This window comes from Chelonoidis abingdonii, chromosome 8, assembly GCF_003597395.2.
Source record: "Chelonoidis abingdonii isolate Lonesome George chromosome 8, CheloAbing_2.0, whole genome shotgun sequence".
Taxonomy (NCBI): Eukaryota; Metazoa; Chordata; order Testudines; family Testudinidae; genus Chelonoidis; species Chelonoidis abingdonii.
Genome location: NC_133776.1, coordinates 49,031,021 through 49,057,617, shown reverse-complemented (window position 1 = coordinate 49,057,617; position 26,597 = coordinate 49,031,021). Strand labels below are relative to the sequence as shown.

Genomic DNA, 26,597 nt, shown 5'->3' with positions numbered 1-26,597 from the left:
CTTGACCTCCATATTGCTCACACACCTCTCCTCCCTGTGGGTGAATGTAAACATAGAAAAATAGATTTTGGGTCCTACACAGGCTCTAGAATTCACTGGGGCCTGCATCAATGCAGTCTTGACTCACGCCTGCCTACTGGAGGAAAGGTTCCAGACCCTACAAGAACTGATTACCAAGATGGTCTCTGGTCCTTCTGTTCCATCCAGGACTTGCCTTTCCCTTCTTGGTGGCCTGCATGTACATTACTACCTTTGCTTGTCTTCGCTTTCACTGCCTGCAGCTGTGGCTCCAGAAGGCCTGTATTCCCATGCACCATACCATGGACTTCCTACTGACAGTTCCACAAGGTTCTTTCCTACCTCCAATGGTCAGGTCTGCACCGGGATACCCTTCCTCCTATTCTCCCCAAGCACTACGATCATCACAGGTGTGTCACTCCTTGGATGGGGTGCCCACATGGGTGAGCACATGATACAGGGGACTTGGAGTGCTCGGGAATCCAAGATGCACATTAACATCCTGGAACTTCGGGCAAAGCGGACAGCATGTTGCACATTTCTCCCATCCATTCACTCCCATCATGTTCTCATCATGTCAGACAACACCACTGCCCTGTACTACATCAAGAAACAAGAGGGCACGAGGTCGTCAGCACTCTGTGCAGAAGCTGTTCATCTTCGGGATTAGTGTGTTACACCCAAGATGCTGTTGCTGGCAGCATATCTTCCCAGGACTCAGAGCATAATTGCAGACTCTCTCAGCAAGAAATTCATGGCTGACCACGAATGGGAGCACCATGACACCATGGCCACAGACATTTTCAACTACTGGAGGACTCTGACCAGGGACCTCTTAACCTCCCACACCAACAGCAAATGCACCGGGGGGTTAGGGGGGGCCTCGGCACCCTTTACCAAGGCAATCCCCTAGTCATCCACTGGTTGGACCAGGTCAGTTATGCCTTTCCTCCCCTACTGCTCCTGCTGCATGTCCTACACAAGTTCGGACAGGAGAGAGCAACTGTCATTCTGATCGCCTCATTCTGGCCTCACCAGTTTTGGTTTCTCCTCCTTCTCCACATGTCAGCATGTCCCCCATTTCCACTGCCAGCTTTCCCATGACTCCTTGCACAACATGGCAGCAGGATCAATCATCCCAATCTGAAGACAGTTCACCTATAAGCTTGGTTTTTCTATGGGCATTTTCGCTAGAATGAGAATATTTGTCTGCAATACAAGACATCCTCTCTTGTACCAGAAAAGAGTCCGTGAGGTGGTCCTATAGAGCCAAGTGGAAGTATTTCACCTCATGGGCCCAGCAGAGGGGTCTTTCCCCTGAGAATGTAGGCATCTCTCTTCTTCTGGACTACCTCCTGTCCCTAAAGGCGTCAGGACTCGCTCTCAACTCCATCAAGGTGCATGTAGCCCAGGGGTGGCCAGCCTGTGGCTATGGAGCCACATTCGGCTCTTCAGAAGTTAATATGTGGCTCCTTGTATAGGCACCGACTTCGGGGCTGGAGCTACAGGCACCAACTTTCCAATTCGCTGGGGAGTGCTCACTGCTCAACCCCTGGCTCTGCCACAGGCTCTGCCCCCACTTCATCCCTTCCTGGCCCTTCCCCTGAGCCTGCAGTGCCCTTGCTCTCTCCACCCGCCCCGCCTCAAGTCTCTTGCATGCCATGGAACAGCTGATTGGGAAGTGTGGGGAGGGAGGAGGAAGCGCTGATTGTCAAGGCTGCCGGTGGGTGGGAGGCACTGGGAATGGGGTGAGGGAGCTCGTGGGGGGCTACTGACATATTACCCTGGCTCTTTGGCAATGTACATTGGTAAATTCTGGCTCCTTCTCAGGCTCAGGTTGGTCACCTCTGATGAAGCTGCTTTCGGTGCCCGCCACCCCCTTGTCTTTATCATCTCAGACAAAACCAAGTCTCCCCTTGACTACCAGGTTTTGGAAGGGCCTCCTCCAGACTTATCTGCCCATTCATCCCATTTTTCCTTCAACCTTGTCCTCTGGGTGTTGAAGAAATCACCTTTTGAATCTATGGCTTCCTGCTCCCTGTCGCTCCTTTTCATGAAGGTTGCCTTTCTGGTAGCTATTACTTCCGCAAGAAGGGTAGCCAAACTGGGGGCCATGATGGACACTCCCTTTATCACATTCCAGAAGGACAAAGTTTCCCTGCAGTTGTATCCCAAGTTTCTGCCAAAGGTTGTATCCTGCTTTCATCTCAGCCATCCCATACACTTACCTGCTTTCTTCCCAAAGCCTCACACCTCAATGGAGGAATGGCACCTTCGCTCCCTCAACATCCGCAGAGCCCTGGACTTCTACTTGCAGTGGACAAGATCATTCAGGGCATCCCCATGACTGTGTGTCACTCTAACAGAAGAGACTAAGGGGCAAGCGATCTCCACTCTGAGGATCTCTAAGTGGGTTTTGGGGTGCATTACACTCTGCTATCAGTTATTGGGACTGTCTCCACCCCTTGGGGTATGAACCCATTCCACGAGAGTGCAAACATCGACTACGGCCGCGCTTCATGACGTACCACTTACAGATATATGCGGGGGAGGGGGCGCCTGTGGAGTTTGGTACGTATCTTCTCTTCCCATTATGTCTTAGTGTCAGACTGTGACGGATGCCTTGTTCGGCATGCCTATTCTCCATTCCACAGTTCCATCATCTTCCTTCACTGTCCTCCTAACTAGGTACTGCTTGTTAATCACCCTCAATGGAATACAATCGAGACCATCACTCAAAGAAGAAGAGGAGGTTCCTTACCTGTAACTGGAGGTTCTTCGAGATGTATGGTCCCTATCTGTATTACAACCCCATCCACCTTCCCCGCTGCTGCGGATCTGTACAATTTGCAGTGGAGAAGGAACTGAGGGCATGGTCAGTCCGTCTTGCCCTTTATCACCTTAGACAAAAACATACAGTGGAGGAAGGGCACATGCATGGACTAATGGATACTACAGCTTTCAAAATCTTTGGCTCCAGACACATGGTGCATGTGTATAACCCTCGGTGGTACACAGATAGGGACCACACATCTTGAAGAACCTCCAGTTACAGGTAAATAACCTCCTTTTATTGGAATTAGAAATCAATCATGTATCTCTGTGTTAGGAACTCCTCACATAGTCAAACTCCTCCACAGGATCAGGGAATTTCCCTCACAGTGAAACAATGAGGGAATGCAGAGAAGCCATTGTGAGCATCTCACAGAAATAAGGAGACAGGGTGAGGGTTTTTTGGAACAGTAGTGAGTTGGAGAATTTCTTGTTTAATAAGCTGACAGTGTTTGTGTTGAATTGTCTGGATTTTGCTGGTTAACCTCTTTTTTATTTCTCTCTTGTAGTGGAGTTCCCCTGTGGAAGGGTGAAGGCAGATCGCATGGAGCACAAATCAGGTGTCCAAATTCGACTCATTGCAGGGAAAATGGGAAGAAAAGGAGACAGCCCCTGGCAGGTGAGGAATAAATAACTTTTTGTGGTGGAGCTTTCAGTCTGTACCCAGAACTGCTTCATACGCACAGTAAAGCACTTAGGTCACAAATTATGGCACTACTGCAAGCTAAGCTTCCCCTTATTTTAGGCTTTCCAAGGCCAAATCAAAAGTTGGAGAGCTGAAGCGAATGTAACTTTTGTTGTATTTTATTAGCCTTACCACTCTTTGCCAAGGTATATTTGTTCTTGCTAACCATTCCAGTGCAAGCAGCACCATGATGTACCTGCCTGTGGTGTCTCACCAAGCGGGGGATGGCTACGTCTTGAATGTATTGAATACCTCCTGCAGCACACTCTGGCAATCGTAGTACTATCACGGTAGCATCTGAATGAAATCTTTGTTGGTTTTGGACAGCTTTGTTTTTATAAATGTAAAACAAGCCTTGCAAGGCATTGGTTAGAGCTACAGGGCATGCTTTAGTCTAACAGAACATACCAGACCTTTACAGAGCATGCTGGGGACTCACAGAGGAAGGATCCACCGTATGGACCCTACCAGGGCATTAGAGAAAGCGCTTTTCTGCCAGCCCAAGTCTCATGTAGACTAAGATCTCTTTACACCACTGTGGCAGCATAAAGAGCTCTTAGCATAAATGAGAATCAGCCCAAGATGTTTTACTCACTTCAGGCACACAGTGGTTGTTGGGCTAAACCATCTTTGCTTGAGCTAAGAATCTCCAAAACTCAGAAGGACCAGAATGCTTCCAACTGCTGGTCTGCAGCATCTCCTGAGCAGTGAGCCCAGCCAGCGAAAAACGTGAAAACTGATTTAGATGGAACGCTCAAAACCCAAACCTTCATCCATGTGGACTATAAATATCTTCTTAGGATGCTTCTGTCCACCAAGCAAGCAGCTTTGATCTCTGCTAATGTCACGTGCTCTGGTACCTGAAGGTGCAGTGTAGACTGCCACATGGAGAAGGAATATATCATATCCTACATGTCTGAGCTGGATCTTGTGGTGCCATACTTCTCTATTTCTTTGTTTCAGACCATGCTGCTAGATGGCAGGGGAAAGTTTATGTGCGGAGGTGTTCTCATCCATCCCTCCTGGGTTCTAACAGCAGCACACTGCGTTGAGGAGAAAGGGAGGTTCAAAGTAAAACTTGGTATGGAAAAAAGACCAGCTCCTGTGCTACCCTCTTTTAGTATATTACATTCTAATTCAGGATCCTGAGGCTTGTCCTTTGGGGAGACGGATGCCAGATTATAGAGGGAGCATATCATTCTGCATATAGAACTGGGTTGGCTAGGAAGCCCGTCGGATCTACCTAAGATTTAAAAAATACGTTGTTAAACCCATCTGATTTCATTTGAGCAGCTAAGAGCCTGACTATGAACTAAGTGGGCCGATACATTGTGAGCACTCTTGCGTATCTTGGAAGTGAAGTAAAGGGGAAGTAAAGTTCCCACACTCTGGAGCTTGGATTGTGTTTCTATTCCCAAACCTTGTGTGCTTGCACCCCAACAGTGAGACAGTGGGCCTGCACTCAGTGCCTCAGGGCTAATGAGAATGTTGCTGCTTAGGAAGCATCTCTAGATTCCTGATCACAAATCTGGAATAGGCCATGAGTACTAGACGTGCAGAGGAGTCTTAATCTATACCCAGATGGGCATGTATCCACCTTGCAAAACTACCCAACAGGCAGGCACAGCTCTAGGCACCAGCAAACAAGCTATGGCAGCCCATTTGCAGGGGTGACAGCTAGCAGGGTTAGAGCCTGGGAGCTGAGAACCAACAAGGGGCCCTGGGAGCTGTAGTTCCCTGGTTAGCTCCCTGCCTAGAGAACCAGCCCTGGAGCAGAGAAGGAACTACATTTCCCAGCATTCCCTTGGCCACTACCAACTGGAAATGGGGGGGAGGGAGTATAGTAGCTGAAACCTCATGCTGGAGCTTGCTGTCAATGGAGAGCTCACTGCTAGAGCAGGGTGGCACGATGAATGGGGAACAAGTGTGCCCAAGGAGTAGAAGGCTTTGGCCCAGATGTCCCCTTCAGAAGACATCCCCAGACTGGAGTAGGGATACTGGTGTGACCTCACCTTGCAGCCCCGAAGAAGGAATTGGGTGGACTAAATGGACAGTGCCCCTCTCTATCTGAAGCCTAGCAAGGGAGGTACATGGATCCCACTAAAATTTAAAATGAAAAGTAAGGGAGGGGAGGCTCTACTGGACCTGGGCAGCTTTAGATACAGTACCAGGCACAAAGAAGGATTTCCACTTCTGAGCCAGGGAAGCAGAAATTGACTTTTCCTTTCCAGATTTAGCTAATATTCAGAATTCAGGAGTGCTCAAGCTCAATTTGGGCAGCTGTTATTTCATTTCTCCCAAATCAAATATACTGATCCACTGTAATTTGCTGTAGAAAAAGTAGGATAAAATTGAGCAAGAAATGCTTCCCAGTGTTTTTTAGGACTGGAATTGCTATTTTCAACAGCCATTGCCTTTACTTTTATTTGTTTAAAAGGAAGACATGATACTGCATTGGCAAATTCCCCAAAGAAAGAAAGAGTAACAAAAGAATAATAAAGGCACCTCAACTTTTCCTCATTTATGTAGGACAGTCTTATAATATGCATCCAGATATCCTCCAATCACACGAGCTGAAAATTGTTCCACTTTACCACAGTTCTGTAACCGTAAGGAACCAATCCTGTCTGTGTTCTGTGCACATCCAAAATTCCTGCTGAATGATCTGCCCTGAGGAGCAGGGTTACAGTGCCCAGGGGCTGGATGGAAGGAGGGTTGCAGGTTGGAGAGAGAGGATCCCAGGGCGGGATTGGGTCGGAGGAAGGAGGCAGAGCTCAGGCTGGGCGACGGGCATGTGTGGGTTGGGGAGCACTTGGCGGTGGAAGGGGGCGACCCCAAGAAGCCGGGGCAACATGGAGGTTTTTTGTCGGGGGGAGGAGTGAAGGGGACTGGATTTATTGAGAGCCCAGGGGGGCGTGTTGAGGCGCAGGCGGGGGAGCGCTCGGGGGGGAGGCAGGCTTTTCCCTCTGAGGGCGGCTGCCCCCTAGGGTTGGAGGGCAGGCCAAAATTTTTTTTGCTTGGGGTGGCAAAAAACTAGAGCCAGCCCTGTACATTGCCATAGCCAGTGCTGCTATCTCTGCACATATACGAATTAAACGAAGCATGGGAAAATGTCCACCAAATTTACCCCTGAATTACCAAACAAAAACCACCACAAGCATTGTTCCTTTCACATTCAAATAAAACCCTTCCGGAGGAGCATTTTCTACCTATCTATCTGACAGCAAAGGGATAATACAGCCTCTGCCTCAGCTGCTTAGTCAGTGAAAATACTTTTGGTTAAGTGTGGTACAGAAGATACAGGTATGAAGTATCCCACTAAGGGAATCAATGGTGCCACTGCCCCGAAATCTGAGATGCCAGCATGGGCATTAATACCACTATGAGCATCTTTTCTGACCCACCACTCTGATCATGGCTTTGAGCACCTTCACTGGCTCTCTTTTCTCCACTGCATCAGATGCATCTTCTTGTCCTTTCCTTTAAGGCTCTTCACAGTCTGGGCCCTCCCTGTTCATCTGCTGTTGTATCTCATGGTGTTGCCCCTAGCTGCCTCCACTCCGTGCCAGCAGTGCAAACCTCTACTCCCAGTTTGTACACTTCTCTCATAAGCCCCTTCACTCTGTCTTCCATGTAGCCCTTTACGTATGGAACTGTCCTCCTGGAATTGTCCATAAAGTCACTACCCTGGGGTGATGAAGTTTCATCACCAATGGGTGTGCAGCATGGTGACAATTGTAAAGTCTTAGGTGGTCATGGATTTCTTACAATACAGATCCCAGCTTCTAGGATGGACTAGTCCAGGAAGTCAGTCCCTAATGGCCTTTACGTCAGGGAATTCAACCAAATAGCCACTAAACACATGTCAAAGAACTTGTACAAGCATATTGCTTTTGCTGTATTGTAGACATGTTCCCCCAAACTTTTATGCTGGGTCCCACGAAAGGAATGCCCAAGAAATTCTCTCCAGCTGTCCAATTCCCATTGTAATATGGACCCTCTAGAGGATCACTGAAGAGTTTATGTCTTCCTTCTGTTGATATATTTATGCAGTTCTGCATGATATGTGCACAATACTTTATAGGCAAATCAAAAGATGATGTCCCTGCCCTGTGGAGCAAAGAGTAGGAGGCCAGTTAAGTATAACCCTGTTAAGATAGAACAGGGTAACTTGAGCAAACTCACATTTTAAGAAAAGAAGGACAAATCTGAGTACTCAATGTATTTTAGTCCTAATGTGGTTTGATGCAGGGGGTGGGGCTGGAGGTCCAGGAGCCCAGTAACATCTCTCATCTCCTCCTTCATTGCTCTTTCAGGGGAATACCACCGTCTGCGGAATGAGGAAACGGAGCAAACCATTGTGGTTGACAAGCTAGTGAGCCATGAAAACTACAGCAAGAAGACCTCTGATAATGACATAGCCATGCTGCATCTGGCTCAGCCCATGATTTTCAACAAATTTGTGCTCCCTGTTTGTCTTCCCACTAAGCAACTGGCAGAGCAGGAGCTGACGGCGAATGGGAAGCAGATGGTGGTGACTGGCTGGGGGAGCAAAAGTGGCGACTCCTCGAATTACTCTGCTGTTCTGCGTTACATTGAAATTCCCATGGTCCCACAGAGTGAGTGTGCCCAAGCTATGAGGCATGACATCTCTGAGAACATGCTGTGTGCAGGGATTATTGGAGACGAGCAGGATGCCTGTGGTGGGGACAGTGGAGGCCCCATGATCACTAAGTTCAAGAATACTTGGTTTCTAGTAGGACTGGTGAGCTGGGGAGAAGGTTGTGGGAAACTGAAGAAGTTTGGAGTCTACACCAAAGTCAGCCAATACCTGGAGTGGATCCACCAGCAAATTAAAACAATGGATGTCTCATCTAAGGGCTGATCCTCATTAAGAGGAATTGGGACCACTGTGGCCATATTCTAGTGACAATACACAGTACAATCGGCTGTCATGCTTCTGGTATTAAAGCTAGAGTATATAAAGCAAGAATATGTTAACTGTGTGTACTCTTTTCCTTGCTATTTCCCCCTTCTTAGGTAGTTATTCTCTAGGGGCACCAGTTGTGCTAGATATTATACAATTACGTGACAAAAAGATGGGACCTGACCCAAAGAACTTGCAATCCAAGTATGAGACAAAATATATGATGTTATGCACCAACCTGTAATTGACTTATCTAGTCGCCTGAGCTGTTTGGGGGCTGAGGTGCAAGTTGAACAGTCCAGATGAACATAACAGTAGTTCACATTAAAGCAGTATAAGACTAAGGTGTTGAAAGCAGCACAGGGAAATTGGGGAACTGACTCCTATTGGGCTGTGCACCTAACCCCCTTGGGTTAATTTTGAAAATCCCAAAATGTTATGTTCCTAAAGTGTTTTCTTAAAATTAAAGTTGAAGTGGGAGTTTGTTTTTTTTCATATGCCAGGTTAAAGGGAAATTATTTCAGTTTTACAAGGCAAGATTTAAAGAGGTACTTTCTCACTAGGGAAACATAAATGATATCATAGATAACTCTATCATCATTAACCCGGGTTACTGTTTCAGCTGTGCGTGGCACATTTACTAGTTATTCACGATTTTCAGCTTGCTCACTCACAGTCAATCCAGTCTTTCAACTCCATGCTGCCATTATAACACTGCTGCATCCACTCCTTTATCCATGTCTTCTCCCAGTGTTCACAGTTCATAAGCTAGATGAGACTTCCCCTCCGATTTAGTTACTTGCAAATTCAGGCCATGAGGCCACTCCCATCAAAGCCAATGGGTGTTTTGCTGTTGATTCTAAAAGGAGCAGGAGAAGAGCTTTAATTCCTAACTTTTACAGCACATCCAGATGAATGATGCACATGTGATTCCCTTGTCTCGCAACTATTGGACAAAGCCAGTTGTATTTTGTTAATGTCCCTTTGTTGATGTAGAGCAGTGGTTCCCAAACTGGGGTTTGTGAACCCCTGGGGATTCGCAAAATGTTACAGGGGGTTCTTGGGGAAAAATTCCCTCATGGTGGACAGAGCTGTCCCCAGGGACCCCAGGCAGCAGGAGACCAGCAGCCCAGAGCCCTTGGACTACCAAGAACTAAGCAGATCAAAGCAAGTTTATCTATCACACCGGGGAGATATAAACTTCAAGACTTCTTATAAGAAATGGAAAGAAAGGTGGATATTTTTTGGTGTTTTTTAAATTAAATAGGCAGCTTGTATTGTTTTTAAAATTATTATGAAGAACAAGTTTAAACTTTGTTGTAACGTGTGTTGTTTGCATGGACTGCTCAAGACCTGAATGCTTGTGTAGAAGGAACTCTTTGAGTTGGCTTCTTAAATACCTTCATGCTGTTTCACATCTGATACTCCTTGATGGAACATAGGAGCCTTGTCTTATAACAGGCTTATTCAAAGTGATGCAAGCTATGAAAGTGAGATCTTGGGAGAGTGTTGCCATTTTCATAATGTAATAAAAATACTGTAATTATAATTAATAATAAATAGTGTGTAATCATGTCATAAAACAAATTTTATATTTCCAAGATCACTGCTTTTATAATTTATACTCAGGAAAAGGAGAAAATCCCTGGAAATATTCATTTTTAGGAGGGGGTTCATGAGACTTGACATTGTAGTAAAAGGGGTTCATAGGTTGTTAAAGTTTGGGAACCACTGATCTAGAGATTGCAACCAGTTCTGTTACTTTATTTACAGATCTGTGTAATCAGTAAGCATCACAAGATTGACTCAAAGTCAAACTAAAATGAAACATAATCACATTTTTGCAGGCTTTGCCTTCATCCCTAAACCTGGTAAAATAACTGTTACTGCAGAGAGTAAAGATGAGCCTTCAAGAAATCAAACAATTCAGGCACCATGGTGAATGATGATAGCATCTCACCCATCCACCCTTCCCAGCTTGGGTCAGGGAATGTGGTGATCCAATTGTAGCGCACATGTGCAAATACTTGTAAGAAATTTAATCCCTATTCAGCAATGAACATTTTTTAATGAATGTGAGTAATCGCATTGATTCCAGTGGCACTGCTCACACGCTTAAAGTTAAGCGTGTGCTTAAATGCTTATCTGAAGCAGGTCCAGTGGAATGCTAGAGAAGGGAAATGCTTGGTGCTGCCCTGGACTCCCCTGAAACACACTTGCTCTTTTCACAGTGTGTTTCATTTAGGACTAGAATCAGGGCCGGCTCCAGGCACCAGCATTCCAAGCAGGTGCTTGGGGTGGCAATCTGCAAGGGGCGGCAGTCCCTGTTGTTTTGCCCCCAAGCAGTGCGCCTAATTGCCACTGCGGACGGCGGGTACAGTCCGTGTGCCCTTAAGGCGGCATGCAATTCAGTATTTCTGTGGCGGCAGCAATTCAGCGGCAGCTTCTAAGTTCAGCTGTCCATGGTGGTGCAGCTTCTGTCTTCCGGCTGAAGACAGAAGGTGCCGCCGAATTGCCACCACCGCAGAAAAACGCGTGCCGCCCTAATGGCACACGGACTGCCCCCGCCATCAGTGGCAGCAATTTGGCGCGCTGCTTGGGGCAGCAAAAACAGTAGAGCTGGCCCTGACTAGAATTAAGGCAGTGGGAGTAACTAAGCATATTAATGCAGGATTTTCTTGATAGGGAATTGAACCCCAGGGACCTTTGCACCTGAGCGTATTAGGGCTGCTACCTATTGAGTGAGAAGGAAGAATCTACCTCGTCTATAAGTAATAGCCTTGTCAAAGCTTCTAAGCCAAGGTTCCAACTAACAGCAGCAAACATGAATAGCCATGATTATCACAGCAACATTTGCCTTTTCAGCAAATGGCTCCTCTGAATCCTTCTGCCCATCCACAAATCTGAGGGTCACCCATTTCAGCAGATATTTACAGAGCTCAAAGGTTCATTGGTCATTCAAACCAGGTGATACAAATGCACCACCAAAAGACAGGATTTCAGAAGCCCTCCCACAAAAGCATAAATGATACAACTAGAACCCTCCCCAAGAAGCACGCTGCAGGGAAACAGCCTTTAGTGCAGGATTTAAAGATGGAACAAAACATTTTTGCTTTAGAGTGCAGGTTGGCTCCATGGGCTCATCAGGGCTTTGCTTCCTCTGTCAATATTTGTGATAGGTTAATGATCAACTTCTAGGCCCCATCTCTGTCTTTGGTGTTCATCCAAATATTACTTCTAGTCCCCTAAAACGGTAAGTGTTTATAATTACAGCGCTTTCAAAATGCGAATGTATTCTGGGCCCTGGCTGTCGGTGTCCCAAAACAGTCTGCACTGACCCGCTCGCAAGTTCCCTAGCATTTGATGACAGTGTGAAGAGATCCTGTTGGTCCCTCTCAGAACTCTTACTGGCAGGTGTGTGTTACTGTCCTGTGGACTTGCATTGGCGGGTGGCTCACTGTGTAAAAGTCTAGCATTTGGATCTCACTTGACAAGCCCATTAGGAGCTCAACAGCAGCTACAAGACACCAGGCTTGACTAGCCAATGTGTGAGCCAGACCTGGGTGTGAGGTTCTCCATAGACTTTAAACAGGCCTGTCAGAAGTGGTTTCTGCTCAGCTTGGGCCTGATCCAAAGCTCGTTGAAGTCATTCAGTGTCTTTCTATGGACTTGGCTCAGGCTCTTTATCCTCTGCAGCTTTCCTGGGTTCTGTCAGTCTGCACACTTTGCCTTGTGAATGGAGCATTTGGCTTCCTATTACAAAGTGCGTTGTCAGAGAGAATACAATGAATGAATACAGATGAATAAGACTAACAAAACCTAGTTTTTCTCTGCATTGCCTCCCCCTTTTTTCCCTTGAGTCCATTTTCCTTCTCTTTCTCTCTCACTATGCGTTGCTCTCTGCTTGTTTTTGTCCAGGATCTGTCTACTTCATTCTCCTTTTCTCCCAGCAGGTGACCATCTGTAAACCAGAGGATTCTGCATGATCACGAAAATGGCTAGAGGTTCCTTACTTGTGACATTTCTCTTACTAATATGTTCCATCCACAGCAGCTGGTCAGTTTCATTTTCAGGTAGGAACTTCTGACCTACATTTTAACTTCACTTTCTCACACTGAGAACCTGCATTTAAAATTACACTGCACTCATTTTCTGTGCACAGCATCTGGAAGTTTCAGCTCGCAAGAGGCACTTCCTGAAATGCACAGGAGAAAAATGAGAATTCATTCATAGTTATTAATGAACTCACCAAATCTGGGCTTCCTACTTGAGGCCCAGTAACCTCCTTGTGATGCTGGACTTATAGGATCCAATGAGTTATGCACAGAGGGCCACGTTCTCAGACTTGAGTGACCAAAGTGAGGCACCTAAATCTGTGTTTTAGGAACCTGTGGTGATTTAATACTACTCCTCTGCTGTTCCGTAGTGCTTTTCCTACGTAGCCCACAAAGCGCTTCACAAAGGCAGGTATCATTAACCCCATTTTGTAGAGCTGTAATGAGAAATGAAGTGACCTGCCAAAATACACAGGTCAGATGGGAACAGAACTCAGGTCTCCTGACTCTCAGCCCAGAGCACTATCTCCTGGACTCCACAGTGCCTCCTGACAAAGGACCCAATCCTGCAACTGGAATGACAAAGGAAACAAAAAGCTGTACGCATCTGATTGAAGGATCAGAGCGTCTATCAGTATTTAAGTGCTTCATATTATATTTAAGTGGCTCACTTCAGGCAGCCAGGTTGAAAATTTAGCCCAGAGACTCCCAGCTGAGACAAGCTTTGGACAGTTCCTCCTGGCTCAGTGAGCAGGAAGTTCCCTTTCACTCATCCGGTGAAGCTGCTGATTACGATTCCTATGGTTTTGGGGGTTTCTTTTAAGATGAGCTAATAATAACAATCTAATTTCTTTCACTGAGTTCCAGGATCGCAGAACTAGTCATTTACCGACTCAGGAATTGCATTATTGTCTCATACAGCAGAGGTGCAGTGATACAATTGCTTAACTATAGGAGACTAAAAACTGCTTAACAACCTCTGATATTGGTCCCCCATTTCTCCAGGGCCACTGTTCAACAGGAGAGTGACAATAATCCCTGTGAGATTCAGATATGCCAAACCAAACATCTGACATGCAATCGACAGTCTCTACAGAATGTTTTAGCCAAAATGGGATGAGAGTGATGTCACTGCCCAAGCAAAGGATAGGTGGGGAACTTTTCACAATGCTGCATGAAGCCAAGTGGTAGCAGTTTTCTTTTAAGGTATTATCTGTAGGCACTGATGTTCTCACAAAGGTGATTGTAAGCAATAGCTAAACAGGTGGAGATGACATATTGTAGACTTTCCTCCACTGCTATATTCTGTCAGAAGCTTTCTTTTTTTTTTTGTTCAGAGTTGCTTTACACTGGAAGCAATGTTCTGCCAAAAAGCATTATAATGGGGGAAGATGGGTATGCTTTATTGATATATATTCAGGGCATTCTCTTTCATTTCTACTGAGTTTTTCTTGTCCTGGGTTTTGGCTTCATCTCTGAGGTGACACAGCAGAGAGACTGAACATTCTGTTTTTATATTTTGGATATAACATATTTAAATAAGTTTTATTTATTTCATTTGGACACAATAAGTCCTTGATTAACTGAGACACCTAACACTATGCCTGGCCATTAGCACAAATAAATGAACTTTAACCCAACCTCATGAATTTTGAGGCTGGCTCCTTTTAAATGAAGTATTCTTTTAATCCGCTGAAATACTATCCAACTGCTCACCGCCTAGAGGAATACTGACTCTTTGTTGGGGCACAGACAAACTGAATGAAGTTGTCCTTACGTGTGTTTGATTTTTTTAAAATTGTCTCCTCCACTGCATTATTTAGCCAAGTTAAAACATAAATAACTAATTTCTATCCTAAAGATGAAGCTTTGGCTTCCTGTGACAGCATTAATGGTCAGATCCAATTTTGTTTTCACAGTGTTTATGAGAAAAGAAGAAGCGCACCAGGTGCTGAAGATCCGTAAACGCGCTAACCAGTTCCTGGAGGAAATTCACCCAGGGAACTTGGAGAGAGAATGCATTGAGGAAACATGCTCCTTTGAGGAGGCAAAGGAGATTTTCCAATCACAGGAGAAAACGGTGAGGCATTTCACTTCAGAAAAAGCAGCAAGCAAAAGCTGATCAGTTGGGATTGTTCTCACCCAGGATTTTCATTGATATAATTAGAGCTCCATGTTTGTCACGGAGTTCATGTACTCTGTGACTTTCCACGACCTCCTTGACTTCTGCAGTGGCCAGTGTGACTGACCGGAGGGCTGTCCAAGCAGCTGGCTCTGGGGCCAGCTGCTCAGGTGGACCCAGGGACAGCCACACCAGGCACTGCTGGAGCGGCTCCACAGTCAGCCTCTTGGGCAGCCCCCCAGCCAGATGCCAGCAGCAGCACAGAAATAAGGATGGCATGGTATGGTATTGCCACTCTTATTTCTGCACTACTGCCTGCAGTGCTGGGCCCTCAGTCAGCAGCCGCCACTCTCTGGCTGCCCAGCTCTGAAGGCAGCAGCGCAGAAGTAAGGGTGGCATAGTATGGTATTGCTACCTTACTTCTGCACTGCTGCTGGTGGGGCACTGCCTTCAGAATGGGGTGCCTGGCCAGCAGCCACAACTCTCCAGCCACCCAGCTCTGAAGCCAGCAGTGCGGAAGTAAGGGTGGCAATACCATGACCCCTGCTAAAATAACCTTGTGGCCCCCTGCAACTCCTTTTTGGGTCAGGACCCCCAATTTGAGAAATGCTGGTCTCCCCTGTGAAATCTGTGTAGTATAGGGTAGAAGCACACAAAAGACCAGATTTCACTTTGGGAGAGCAGATTTCACAATCCATGACGTTTTTCATGCTGTGCATTTGGTAGGTCCCTACATACGATAAACCACAAGGCCAAAGGCCACTAGAATGCTAATGTTAGAAAAAAATTATAATTTTGATCATTATTATTAGTTAATTTCAAAAATGTAATTAAGCATAAAACAAACAACCCAGAAAATATGTAACCTTAATAAAAGAGCACAGACAGGCTATGACGTCCTATTCCTCCATTTCTAAGGAACATGAGTTTTTACTCAGGTTTCTGATAAATTGCAAAGCATCAAATAACGTGCCAAGAAAGCTGGTTGAATAATTCAGTGCTACTGAAGCATACCATGAAGGAAAGCAAGATTTTCAAAGGCAACGGGTGATTTTTTGGATATCCCACTTGAGACATGTTGAAGGGTGATTCTCAGTGGGTGGATGTGGAGCACTGTCAGGACATTGATTCCCTTTAAAGTGCCTGAGGTTGGGACCCAAAACTGCTAATCAACTTTGAAAAACTTGGCCAATGTCAATACTGTCCTTGCAGATTCTGGAATCCCACCAGCTTACTTCAGATGCAAGGGATTGGGGAGCCCTCACCACCCCAGATGTAGGAAACAATATAAAGGAGGTACAGGATCTGTCAAGACCAGAGATGGGCAAGCTTAGCACTTAACAAAGAGAAGTAGAATTATCTAGAACCACTGATTGTGTGGTTACCTGTTAAACTCTTTAATAGAATCTTATTCGAGAGCCTCAAGTGATCAATTAAGAGTCTAGAAGATCAGAAGTTTCAGTCTCTGAACACAGGAATTAGGACGCTTGGCTACTGGCAAGTTTAAAAAGGAAAATCTTTGGGGAAATCCTTATGCCATTCCATGTTGTATTTTCCAAAGCAAAAGCAAGAAAAATCATCTGTCACTCGTTACCTGGTTCGCTACTAGTTTAACCAGTTAACTGTCACTTTGGCCCAGTGGTTAACTGGCTAGCGAAAGAGGCACTCTCAGCTGCTAAGTGTGAACCCCAACCACAATATAGATTAGTTAAGGAAAAATGCTATGGGGACCATTATTTCCTATTTCCTATAGTCAATAGATAATGTGTTTTGCCCTATTAACTAATGTTTTCCCCTCTTGTGATTATTTCTTGCAGATGGAGTTTTGGTTTGTTTACAAAGGTAGGAGCGGGGGAGATTTTTTTTGTTTCTTATGCTGTTGTTGGTTGCCACGAGGCAGTGTGGAGAAAAGACCCAGACAGAATGCATGTCAGCTTCTTCGTGTCATGCCTTTGCTAAGTCACGGAACTGTCTGTGATGCGACAAGGTAGCACAATGTGCGTCTCTTCTTCCAAACAGATTTAAATCCCTGCAAAGAAAATCCCTGTAAGAACGGTGGCATCTGCAAACTGAGACACTATGATTATTTCTGTATCTGTCCCCCTCGGTTCGGAGGAAAGCAGTGTGAAATAGGTGAGTGTGGAAATGCATACAGGCATTCTCTTGAAGAAAGGATAAAGGGTGAAATTCACCCTAGACACTTGTGCTGGCTATCTGAGCAGGGCTGAATTTCACCTATAAAGAAGACATTAATGCCATTGGTCTGATTGAGACACAGCTCCTCCGGTGCCCTAATACCACAGAAACATATGCTGTGATCACAGAGCTGCATGAACTGGGGCTCCATTATCTTAGTAATCAGCTTCATCAAATGTATCAGACACGCTAGCCAACACTCAGTGTACAATACAAACATGGAGGAAAACCTATGTGCTAAATTAATGTTTTGTGAACCATTCTAGAACAAAATGGTGGCACTATTGCCTTTTTAAAAAAAAACCTTCTGATTCTTTCCCCTGTGAAACACCATCTACAGTCTGCAAGAAAGAACACAGCAGGAAATTACTGCCCAGAATAACTAGAAGTGGGAACTAAGAAAAATTACAAGTGACTCTTTCTTTGTCCACAATGATCTCCCAGTGAAGTTTCATTCACTTATATTTGCCAAATGCTTCTCATTAGAGCAATGTTGCTATTATGTATTATCTTTTCACGTGCACCAATATGTTCAACACCTCCCAGAAACAAGTGAAGGCATCTTCCCTACCCACAGGCGCTTACAGACTAGCCGCAAAAGGGAGCTAGATAGTACTGTAAGCTCTTCAGGGCAGGGCCGGATTAACTTGCCTCGGGCTATTAGATTTTGTGGGGCTGCTGGGGTTTTGGAGTGAGGGAATGGGTTCAGGGCTGGGGAGGGGATTGGGGTGAGGGAGGGGTGCAGCTCCAGCTGCGGCAGGTGGGCTCTGGGGTGGGGCCAAGGATGGGACGGGGCTGGGATGCAGGAGGGGGTGCGGGGTGCAGGCTTTGGCCGGGAGGTGCTTACTTTGGGCGGCTCCTGGTCGGCAGTGCAGCAGAGCTAAGGCAGTATCCCTACCTGCCTTGACTCCGCATTGCTCTGCTCCCTGAGGTGGCCGGCATGTTCAGTCCCTAGGCAGAGGGTCCAGGCCACTCTGTGCCAATGGAAGCTATGGAGCCAGTGCTGGGGGCGGCATGCAGAGATTCCCTGAATGCCCTTCGCCTAGGGCCCCAGGGGCACCTTGGTGAGCTGGTGCTTGCGGCTTCAGCCCTGGGGGACGCACCGAGGCTTGGGGACTGGTGTCCGGCCCGCAGCGCAGAGACTTGCCGTGGGCCAGATGAAAAGAAACAGCAGGCCGCATCTGTCCCGCAGGCCTGAGGTGCCCCCCCTTAGCCTGAGGCTCTGGGCTGCAGCCCCTAAAGCCCCTGAATTAATCCAGCCCTGCCTCTCACTCTGTCAGGATAACACCTGGCACAGTGGGGCCCCAATCCTCTTGCAGTGTCTAGATGTTACTGTAATGCAAATAATAAATGAGCAAGGGGAGGGAAAGGATTAAGATAGCGTGTGTCAAAGTCACACAAATCTTGGCCATTCAGATAAATTGTGGGATGTGGTTTTACTTCTGTCCTCCAAAGCAGTAGATCAAATAACACAAAGGTGTATTTCTTCTCTGCCGCTGGCTGAGACATTGCTGCTGCTGAGACGCTCATGCGCTACTGGGCCCTTTCCTAACAATAAGCAAAACAATTCAATGTCTTTCCCCTGCAGAGAAGTTTGAATGCTGGTACAAGAACGGCGGCTGCTGGCAGTATTGCCAAGACACTGCACACTCCCTTCGTGTGGTGTGCTCCTGTGCGGAGGGTTATGCACTGGGTGATGACAGGAAGAGGTGCATGCAATCAGGTAATGGCTCCAGGACTCTGGGTTACTTAGAGTGAAGAGCAGGACAGGTTTACAGCCACTGCCCTTCCATCTTCATTGCGTTACCCACTTGCCCTTGGACTGTCACATGCACCAATGAATCTATGGGAAAAACTGGTTGCTGTGATGTAGCATTGAAGTATACTCATTTACCAATGGAAACACCAGCAAGCCTGGAAAATCTGGCTTTTTCTCCACTGTGTTTATTCCACTCCCTTTACTGAAGGCAAACTCTGATCTCGAAGGCCAAATATCCCTCTAGGGCTTTCAGGCTCTGCCAACATTATCTCAGCAGAGAGGAATTCCTGGGCAAAGGAAAAGGAGATTACTCTACACTGTGCTATGTAGTGCAGGGAGTACACCGCTGACTCGGTGACCAGACAAGGAGCTTGGGGTGGTACCAGACACAGCCGCTCACAGTACAATGAGTAAAAGCACTTGGCATGAGTAATGGGGTACCTAGAGTCTAGGAACCAGTGGAGGCAATATGTTTGATCTATCAGGAGTTGATACCCATTGTACATCTCTTCACTTGCATTTGAATGATGGGAACGATTAATGGGTGGTCAATGGTTCATCTTCAGACAGCTGAAGAGGAGCAGAATTAGTTTAGGGATCAAAACTTTACACTTAAACCCATAGGCTGTTTTTCTTATTTTTCAGCTCAGTTTCCCTGTGGGCTGATTAAAAGATCCATGAGTGCTTTGAAGGAAGTTGCCCCTGGGCTCAATGGGAAGGCAGAGGGGGGAGCCCCCAGACTCAACGGGAAGGTGAAGAGGGGTGCCCCCGGGCTCAATAAGTTGGTGGAGGGGGGCGCCTCTGGGCCCAATGAGTTGGTGGAGGGGGGCACTCCTGGGCTCAGCTGGATGGCAGAGGGAGGCGCCACCTCTGGGCTCAATGGGTCAGCAGAGGTTGGCACCCCCAGGCTCAATGGGTTGGCAGAGGGGGGCACCCCAAAACTCAATGAGTCAGGGGAGGGGGAGACCCCAAGGCTAAATGGGTCAGCAGAGGGTGGCACCCCCAGGCTCAATGGGTCGGCAGAGGGGGGCACCTCCAGGCTCAATGAGTTAGCAGAGGGGGGCACCCCAAGTCTCAATGGGTCGGCAGAGGAGGGCAACCCCAGGCTCAATGAATCAGCGGAGGGGGAGACCCCAAGGCTCAATCGATCGGCAGAGGGGGGCACCCCTGGGCTCAGCGGGATGACAGAGGGGGGTACCCCCGGGCTCAATGGGTCGGTGAAGGGGGGCACTCCTGAACTCAATACGTCAGCAGAGGGGCAGAATGTGCACGACGGCCTCAATCAGACCGAAGCTGAAGGAAACCTGACAGACGAAGATCTACACAGCTGGACAAATGTCTACCAAACTGCAGAGCATGATGATACCAGGATCACAGGGGGATCTTTCTGCCATCGTGGCCATTGTCCCTGGCAGGTAACATTTCTTCTGCATATTGAGTCATGAACACGGCATCTCCTTCCCTTATCACTGCTCAGTCTGTGACACAGCCAGGACCTTATTGGGGTGTTGCCAAGTATCCCTATTCAGGGCCACACAGAACCACGTAGATCCTCAGTGTATCTCTGAAGCTTCTTTTTTGGTGGCCCACACTGTAGTTACAGTAATTCCTCACTTAACATTGTAGTTATGTTCCTGAAAAATGCAACTTTAAGTGAAATAATTTTAAGCAAATCCAATTTCCCCATAAGAATTAATCTAAAGGGGTTAGGGGGTAAGTTCCAGGGAAATTTTTTTTGCCAGACAAAGGACTTTATATACGTATATAATATAAGTTTTAAACAAACAGTTTAATATTGTCCACAGCAATGAACGATTGTGAAACTTGGTTGAGGTGGTGGAGTAAGAGGGTGGAATATTTCCCAGGGAATGCCTTGCTACTAAATGATGAACTAGCACTCAGCTGAGCTCTCAAGGATTAATACGCTGTTGTTAATGTAGCCTGACACCCTACAAGGCAGCATGGACTGAGGCAGGAGGGAGGAAACACAATAGATGCAGGTCAGTAGCTGCAAACACTTCCCTGCAAAAACTGAACATGATGATGAGCCCACACTATCCAGCTGGGGTGCACCACTCCCTCCTCCTGACAGCACATGCACAGGTGCTGACTTTCCAAAGCGCTGGGGGTGCATACATGAGTGAGAGAGCGAGATGTGCATTGCCGCTTTAAGTACAGTGACCCCACTTCAAGTACGTTGCCCTTTTAAGCAGATCAGCTAGTTCTGACAGGAAGAACCAGTTTCCAGCAAGCTCCCTCCGTTCTGTCCCCGAGCCCTGTCCCCCTCTTCCACTTTGTGCAGGGGGGGTACGAGCGGGGGACATCTGATATCAGCAAACCTCGCTTTCCCTCCCACAGCAAGCAGGAAGCTCCCAGGAGCAGTTCCAAGGCAGAGGGCAGGGCAGGGCAGGAGCAGCACAGTAGTGGGGGGAGAGCCATCTGAACTGCTGCTGGGCAGCTGCCAAGCCACATACCTTACAGGGAATTTAGGGGAGCTGATGGGGGTGTTGCAGGCAGATAGGCTGCTGAGGCAAACAACAGTGTCCGTGCCGGAGTGCTTAGCACCAATAAACACACCAGAGGGTGGAGAAGCAAAACACAAGTTTATTTGAGATCTCAAAGCGGCAGACTTAGCATGCCTCAGATCCAGCACACTAAACAAGCGGTTTTTTTTTTTTTTTAAAGTTTTTTTTTTCTTTCTTTTTCTTCCTCCCCCCCACACCCCGCTTCCTCCCCCTGTAGCAGTTACGTAAGCGCAGGTGCATTAAGTAATCTTGGCCGCGGCAGCCCATTAGTAGTTTCCTTCTGCAAGTTATCTTGTCCTCTGCTAAAGGTGCACAGGCCCATTTTGCTGTTAGACAACAATAGAACGTTGCAACTGATAATGGCTGTTACTCGGCCTTCCCATCCGCCAGCCTCTTAGGTCGATTAGAGTTAAACATGGAAGGACTTTTGCTCGCCAGAGGCTAAACAGGAAGACTCCATATTCTTATTGCCTTCCACTTTTTTTAAGTTACTTAGGGGATCTAGTGACACCAACAATCCCTCCTTTGAGAATACTCAACAACCTTTTGTCTGAGTTTTCTCATATCTGCGGACAAGATACGATTAAACTCATATGGAGCTGGGCTATAGTTCTGGGGAACGGGAGCACAAAGCTTAACGGGGGCATCTTAAAACAAGCTATTAGATAGGGTGACCAGACACAGCATCACCCTGTGAGGAGAAGACGCAACAAGGCCCCTTCCTATTTCTCCCAGGTTGGATAACAACTCCAGAGGAGTCAAACATGGTAGGTTCCCTTTCTTGGCCTTCCACTGCTCTAAAGCTTGTTTCGGTATTCGAACAGGGAGTGTTTGTTATCCTGTGCATTTTCTGGGACATAAGTACAGCATTCACTTCCAATAAGGCGCGCACCCCGCCTCAGCGCCTGGGAGCCACATTCCACCCAGGAAGTGTCCACGTATGCCCCATGATCACAGATCAGATGGTACTTCTGATGCGCCTGTAAAGGAGTAGGGCCAAGTCTGGTACTCAAGAGCACTCCGAATGGCCATCAGCTGGTCATTCAGGAAATCCCGAATTCCTAAACATACTAGGTCCCCCTGCAATTTGCCTCCCAGCCTCAGTGATATTCATACCATCTTTCCTGGTGTAGTACCTATAATACACCTGTTATTTAAACTATTCTCAGGTACTTTCAAAAAGGCATCGACATTAATAGCATAGGAGGAGGGTTACATTATTAGTCACTCTCCAGACATCAGGGCGCAGCCTGTAGAATAAACCCCAAAATCACATCAATATCACAATTCCACAAGCATGGGTCCCACAAATTCTTCCTGCCAGTGTATAATTCTTTGTTTCTTCACCAGGGTCAGTTCTTAATGTCCTTTTCAGTCAGGAATCCTGGACTTTGGCAATTCAGTGAGTGAGTGTTCTTCTTCTTTCCAAAAAGTCGTGGTGCACGCATCCCAGGGAAGAGGTTACTAGCACATCACCCTATAAGGTTTTGCTTTTCAGAAAAATGCAAAGGCACAGTAGATCTGTCAAAGGACAAGGGAGAGTTTTACTGCTAGCACTTCACCTTGTACTTTCCCTTGCCTGTCCAAAGAGCACAGTGGAGCTGGAGAAGGGGAATAGGCTAATCATCAGGTAGAAGAATCTCCTGCGCTGGAGGGGTCTCTTTTGCGAGTGAGAATCATGGGTACAGGCAGTCAGCCTTTGGCACTCACAAGCGGTGTTGTAGTCAGCAGGCTTATAAGGGCTTTCAGCATGGAGCCAAAGCAGTCTTTCATTGGTGACCTTTACATCAATCCAGTTTCCTGGTTCCAAGAGTGGCAGGGCTCCAGTCTCTCTCGGGTAGCACTTCCTTACCTGTGAGACAAAGAAACCTAACAACAAGTTCAGGATTAGTGCTGGCAGTGTTTTGCAGATTCCCTAACACGCGAGCTGTGTTGGGGACCATTCCAGCCCTCCTTTTCCTGTCTGTCGCTAAGTCTTGACTGTGAGCAATGTCCTAGTGGAAAGTGTGCTTATTCATAGCCTGAACTTGCCAGCAATATTTTTCCCAGTTAACTTCATTTTGTTCTTTATCCTGTTTCCTTCTTGGCTCTTTAACCTGCAAAGGGAACTTCCACTTTTCACATGTATACACCTTTTTTCCAAAAGATGAACACGGATAAACATGTCAGTATACAGTACAATTAGTCTTATTACGTCAATATAGCCAACATACCCTTTTACATAAATAACCTTATTACAGAACTTTGGAGCACACAAAGCTAGAACAAGCACACCCACTTGAAGGAGTTTCATTCAATTCAAACCTCTAGTTTTGCGTCATGGCCAGCCCAGCCCACCCCAAAAATCGAAGGAGGCTAAACGTATGGACCTGCGGGCCGTAAGATCTACTCGCGCGGGGGGGGAGGGGTCTACAGTACGTGTGGCAACCAGCAAGCAGCTCTAGGCAGGCTACGGTTTTATAACTGCTAGACATGACAAGTTTACTGAACTGATCCCGGTAGACCCCGCCCTGAGTTCAAAAAGTCCTCTTAGAAGAAGGAAAAAGATCTCAAGGACAGCCCTTACAGCTGCGCTCGACGCGCGACTGAGCGGCGAGAAACCATCACTCGGGAGTTACCAATGAGAAGGATTTTCCTGGTGCAAGTCTCCGGCTACCTCCGAGGGAGGGAAGGGAGCCGGGAAAGGGGGGGGGGTAGGGGGGGGGGAAAAAAAAGGGCTGCAGCATACGAATACAAGACCTCTCGTGAAAGGCAGGGCTCTTTCTCGGAGAAGACGGACCCAAGGCTGCAAAGCCTTAAAGTAACCGCATAATAAATGCGCTCCTGGGCAATAGCAACACACCGCAGACCCAGCGGAGATCCTTTCGGCAGCAACCTCAGCGCTCTATCCCCCACCACGCCCCCGTCAAGACTTCAACAGAAGGCGGGACGGGTGAACCGACGACACCAGTCCGGTTCCAGGGGGGGCAAAACAACGGTACCGCCAACCACGGGAGACCGAAGCAGAACTTTGAAGGTGCGCCAGAGAACAGAGCCACAAGTCCTCCTGGATCTCCTTTTCTTTTTTCCACCGCCTGTTTCTCCCTTCTCCCGGTGTGAACCCGATACTTCAGATCTGATGGGTTTTGCCACGTAAGAGTTGGATACCATCTACAGTTTATTTCGCCTCCACCCTCCCCAATGACCACATTCCGCCGAAAATTGGTGATTGCCGCGGTCAGGCGGTAGCTCCCGCCGCCGCCGTCCTCGCCTTCGCCGACATTTCTTCACCCATACCCCTCCCGCACCGCTCCTCATCCCACCCTCAACCTAGTAACCCGAAGAGGCACATTGGCCATGATACCCGCATCCCCGCAGCCATCCCCGGAGCTGCCACTATCCCCGAGCTGCCGCACCCACCTCCAGCGGGGTGGTCCCCCACTTATCGCCCTCCACGCAGGCCGTGATCACTCTCCCCTCTTTCGCTCACTCGACCGACACCACCGACTCCATCGCCCAGCCCTTAACATTAAATTCTCACGCTTTCCCTACCACACCCCACCCCACCACGTACGGACGGCCTACGGATCCCCCCCTTTCCACGTCAGCTAAACCCGGCCAGTACCAACACTCGTCTCGAGCACGGCCGTTCCCGAGCAGTTCCCCTCCTCTTCCCGATCTTGCCCCATCCCCGTCCTCAGGCCCACCCACTAGAGCAACCGACGCCCATTCCCGACATATACCTCCTCAGGAACGACCGGCCAGCCGCAGCTCCAGTGGCGCGGCCCACCCCACACACCCCCCCACCTCAACAGAGCATCTCGAAACCCAGGTCCATTGCCCCCTCCCCGCTGTGTGAAGCTGACGAGCTCGATCATCGATTTCGCCGGGCCCTGGGTCCCAACCGCACCCTCACCCTCCCTCTTCAGGGACCCCTCGTCACGAGCATCCTTTGGCAGGAAGGTCCTCACGCTTCTCGAACTCGGAAGCGATAGATCAAGGTGCCTCACGACCTCCCGAGAGGCCCGAGGGTTTTAGCTCCTGCTATTTTTTTAATCCCCAAGTCGAAAAGGAGGTTCTCCGACACCATCTCTAGACCTCCGTGGCCTCAATGCCTTCGTAAGGAAGTTAAGATTCCGCATGGTGTCCTTGGGGTCTAATCATCCCTTCCCTGGAATCCGGGAGACTGGTTCGCTGCTCTCGACAATGAGGACCGTACTTCATGTTTTCGCTCTACCCGCTCAGACCTTCTCCGCTTTGTGAGGGCGGACCGCACTTTCAATTCACGGTCCTGCATTCTGGCTGCTCCTCGGCCCCACGAGTCACGAAATGTATGCAGTAAGTGGCACGAATTGCCTCCAATCGCAGGGGATTGTGGCTTCCCTAACCTGGACGACTGCTGGTTCGCGCGTCCTCCCAAGCTCAGGTCGCCGCGCACATAACATCAGGAACCTGTTCGAACTCTAGGGCCCATCTCGTACCATCTCAAGAGGATAGAAATTCATCGGGCCGTCTGGACTCTAAACGGTCGCAAACGCCTCCACTTCACCCAGCCTTTCCAGGCATCAACATCCTATCATCTGACAGCCCTAGCTCCCACGAACTGCGGCCAGGGTGTCTTAGCCATCTTAGGCCACATGGTCAGCGTGTACCTTTTCACCAAAGTACGCCAAAACTCCGCCTGCGCCGCTGCAGATAGGTTTAGCTTTGGTTTACGTCCACCGGCAGGAACAGCATGGACATCGTTGCACACTCACAAGAGCGTCCTACACTCCCTCCGATGGTTGCGAAATCCTGCCCTGGTTGCGGGTTTACCGTTCCACCCCAGACAGGTCCATTTCGTTAACAACAGAAGCCATCCCTCTGGGCTGGGGAGCTCACATGGGGTCTCTCGTCGAAAAGGCCCGTCTGGTCCGCTCGGGAGATGTCGCTGCACATAGACATCAGGGAGCTGAGAGCCGTACGCCTCGACCGCCAGGCGGTTCTTTCCTCACCTGCGAGGCGTCTGTCTTAGTGCTCAGCGGACAATCACCACCGCGAATGGCACAATAACAAGCCCAGGGGGGACCCGCTTCTTCCTCTTTGTCAAGGAGGGATGACACTGTGGGAAGTTTGTATAACCCACGCATGGATCTGCAAGCCTCATTTCTCCAGGAGTCCAGACGTGTTGGCAGAACAGACTCAGCAGTCTTTCTAGCCCAACGAGTGGTCCCTTCGGTCCGGACATAGTCCATTCTCGCTTCCGGCAGTGGGGATTTCCCCAAATCAACCTCTTCGCCTCCCGCACCAACTGGAATGCCCCATGTTCCTGCTCCTCCGCGGTCTCGGCGGCGCTCTCTCTCGGACGCATTCCTACTACCCTGGTCGAACAGCTCCTATATACTTCCACCGTTCCCGTTGGTGCACAGGGTCTGTGACAGTTACGCAGGGACAGGCAAGGCTAACTTCTCATCGCCTCCAGCGTGGCCTCGCCAAGCACTGGTATGCCACGCTGTTGGA

The 26,597-nt window shown here is 48.1% G+C and overlaps 2 protein-coding genes across 4 annotated transcripts in view; one reads left to right on the top strand and one right to left on the bottom strand.

The window, feature by feature from the left end:
- Positions 1-26,597, bottom strand: part of LIMS2 (LIM zinc finger domain containing 2) — a 317,098-nt gene that overhangs the window by 87,830 nt on the left and 202,671 nt on the right. The gene's annotated exons all lie outside the window — the stretch shown is intronic.
- The window catches only part of PROC (protein C, inactivator of coagulation factors Va and VIIIa), a 35,951-nt gene that overhangs the window by 4,015 nt on the left and 5,339 nt on the right, over positions 1-26,597 (top strand). Inside the window, exons 2-10 of the mRNA XM_075068984.1 lie at positions 3,360-3,469; positions 4,499-4,616; positions 7,852-8,415; positions 12,437-12,535; positions 14,437-14,597; positions 16,457-16,481; positions 16,659-16,772; positions 18,424-18,558; positions 19,240-20,009. Coding sequence (XP_074925085.1) covers positions 3,360-3,469; positions 4,499-4,616; positions 7,852-8,415; positions 12,437-12,535; positions 14,437-14,597; positions 16,457-16,481; positions 16,659-16,772; positions 18,424-18,558; positions 19,240-20,009 — 2,096 coding nt within the window. The remainder of the gene's footprint in view (positions 1-3,359; positions 3,470-4,498; positions 4,617-7,851; positions 8,416-12,436; positions 12,536-14,436; positions 14,598-16,456; positions 16,482-16,658; positions 16,773-18,423; positions 18,559-19,239; positions 20,010-26,597) is intronic.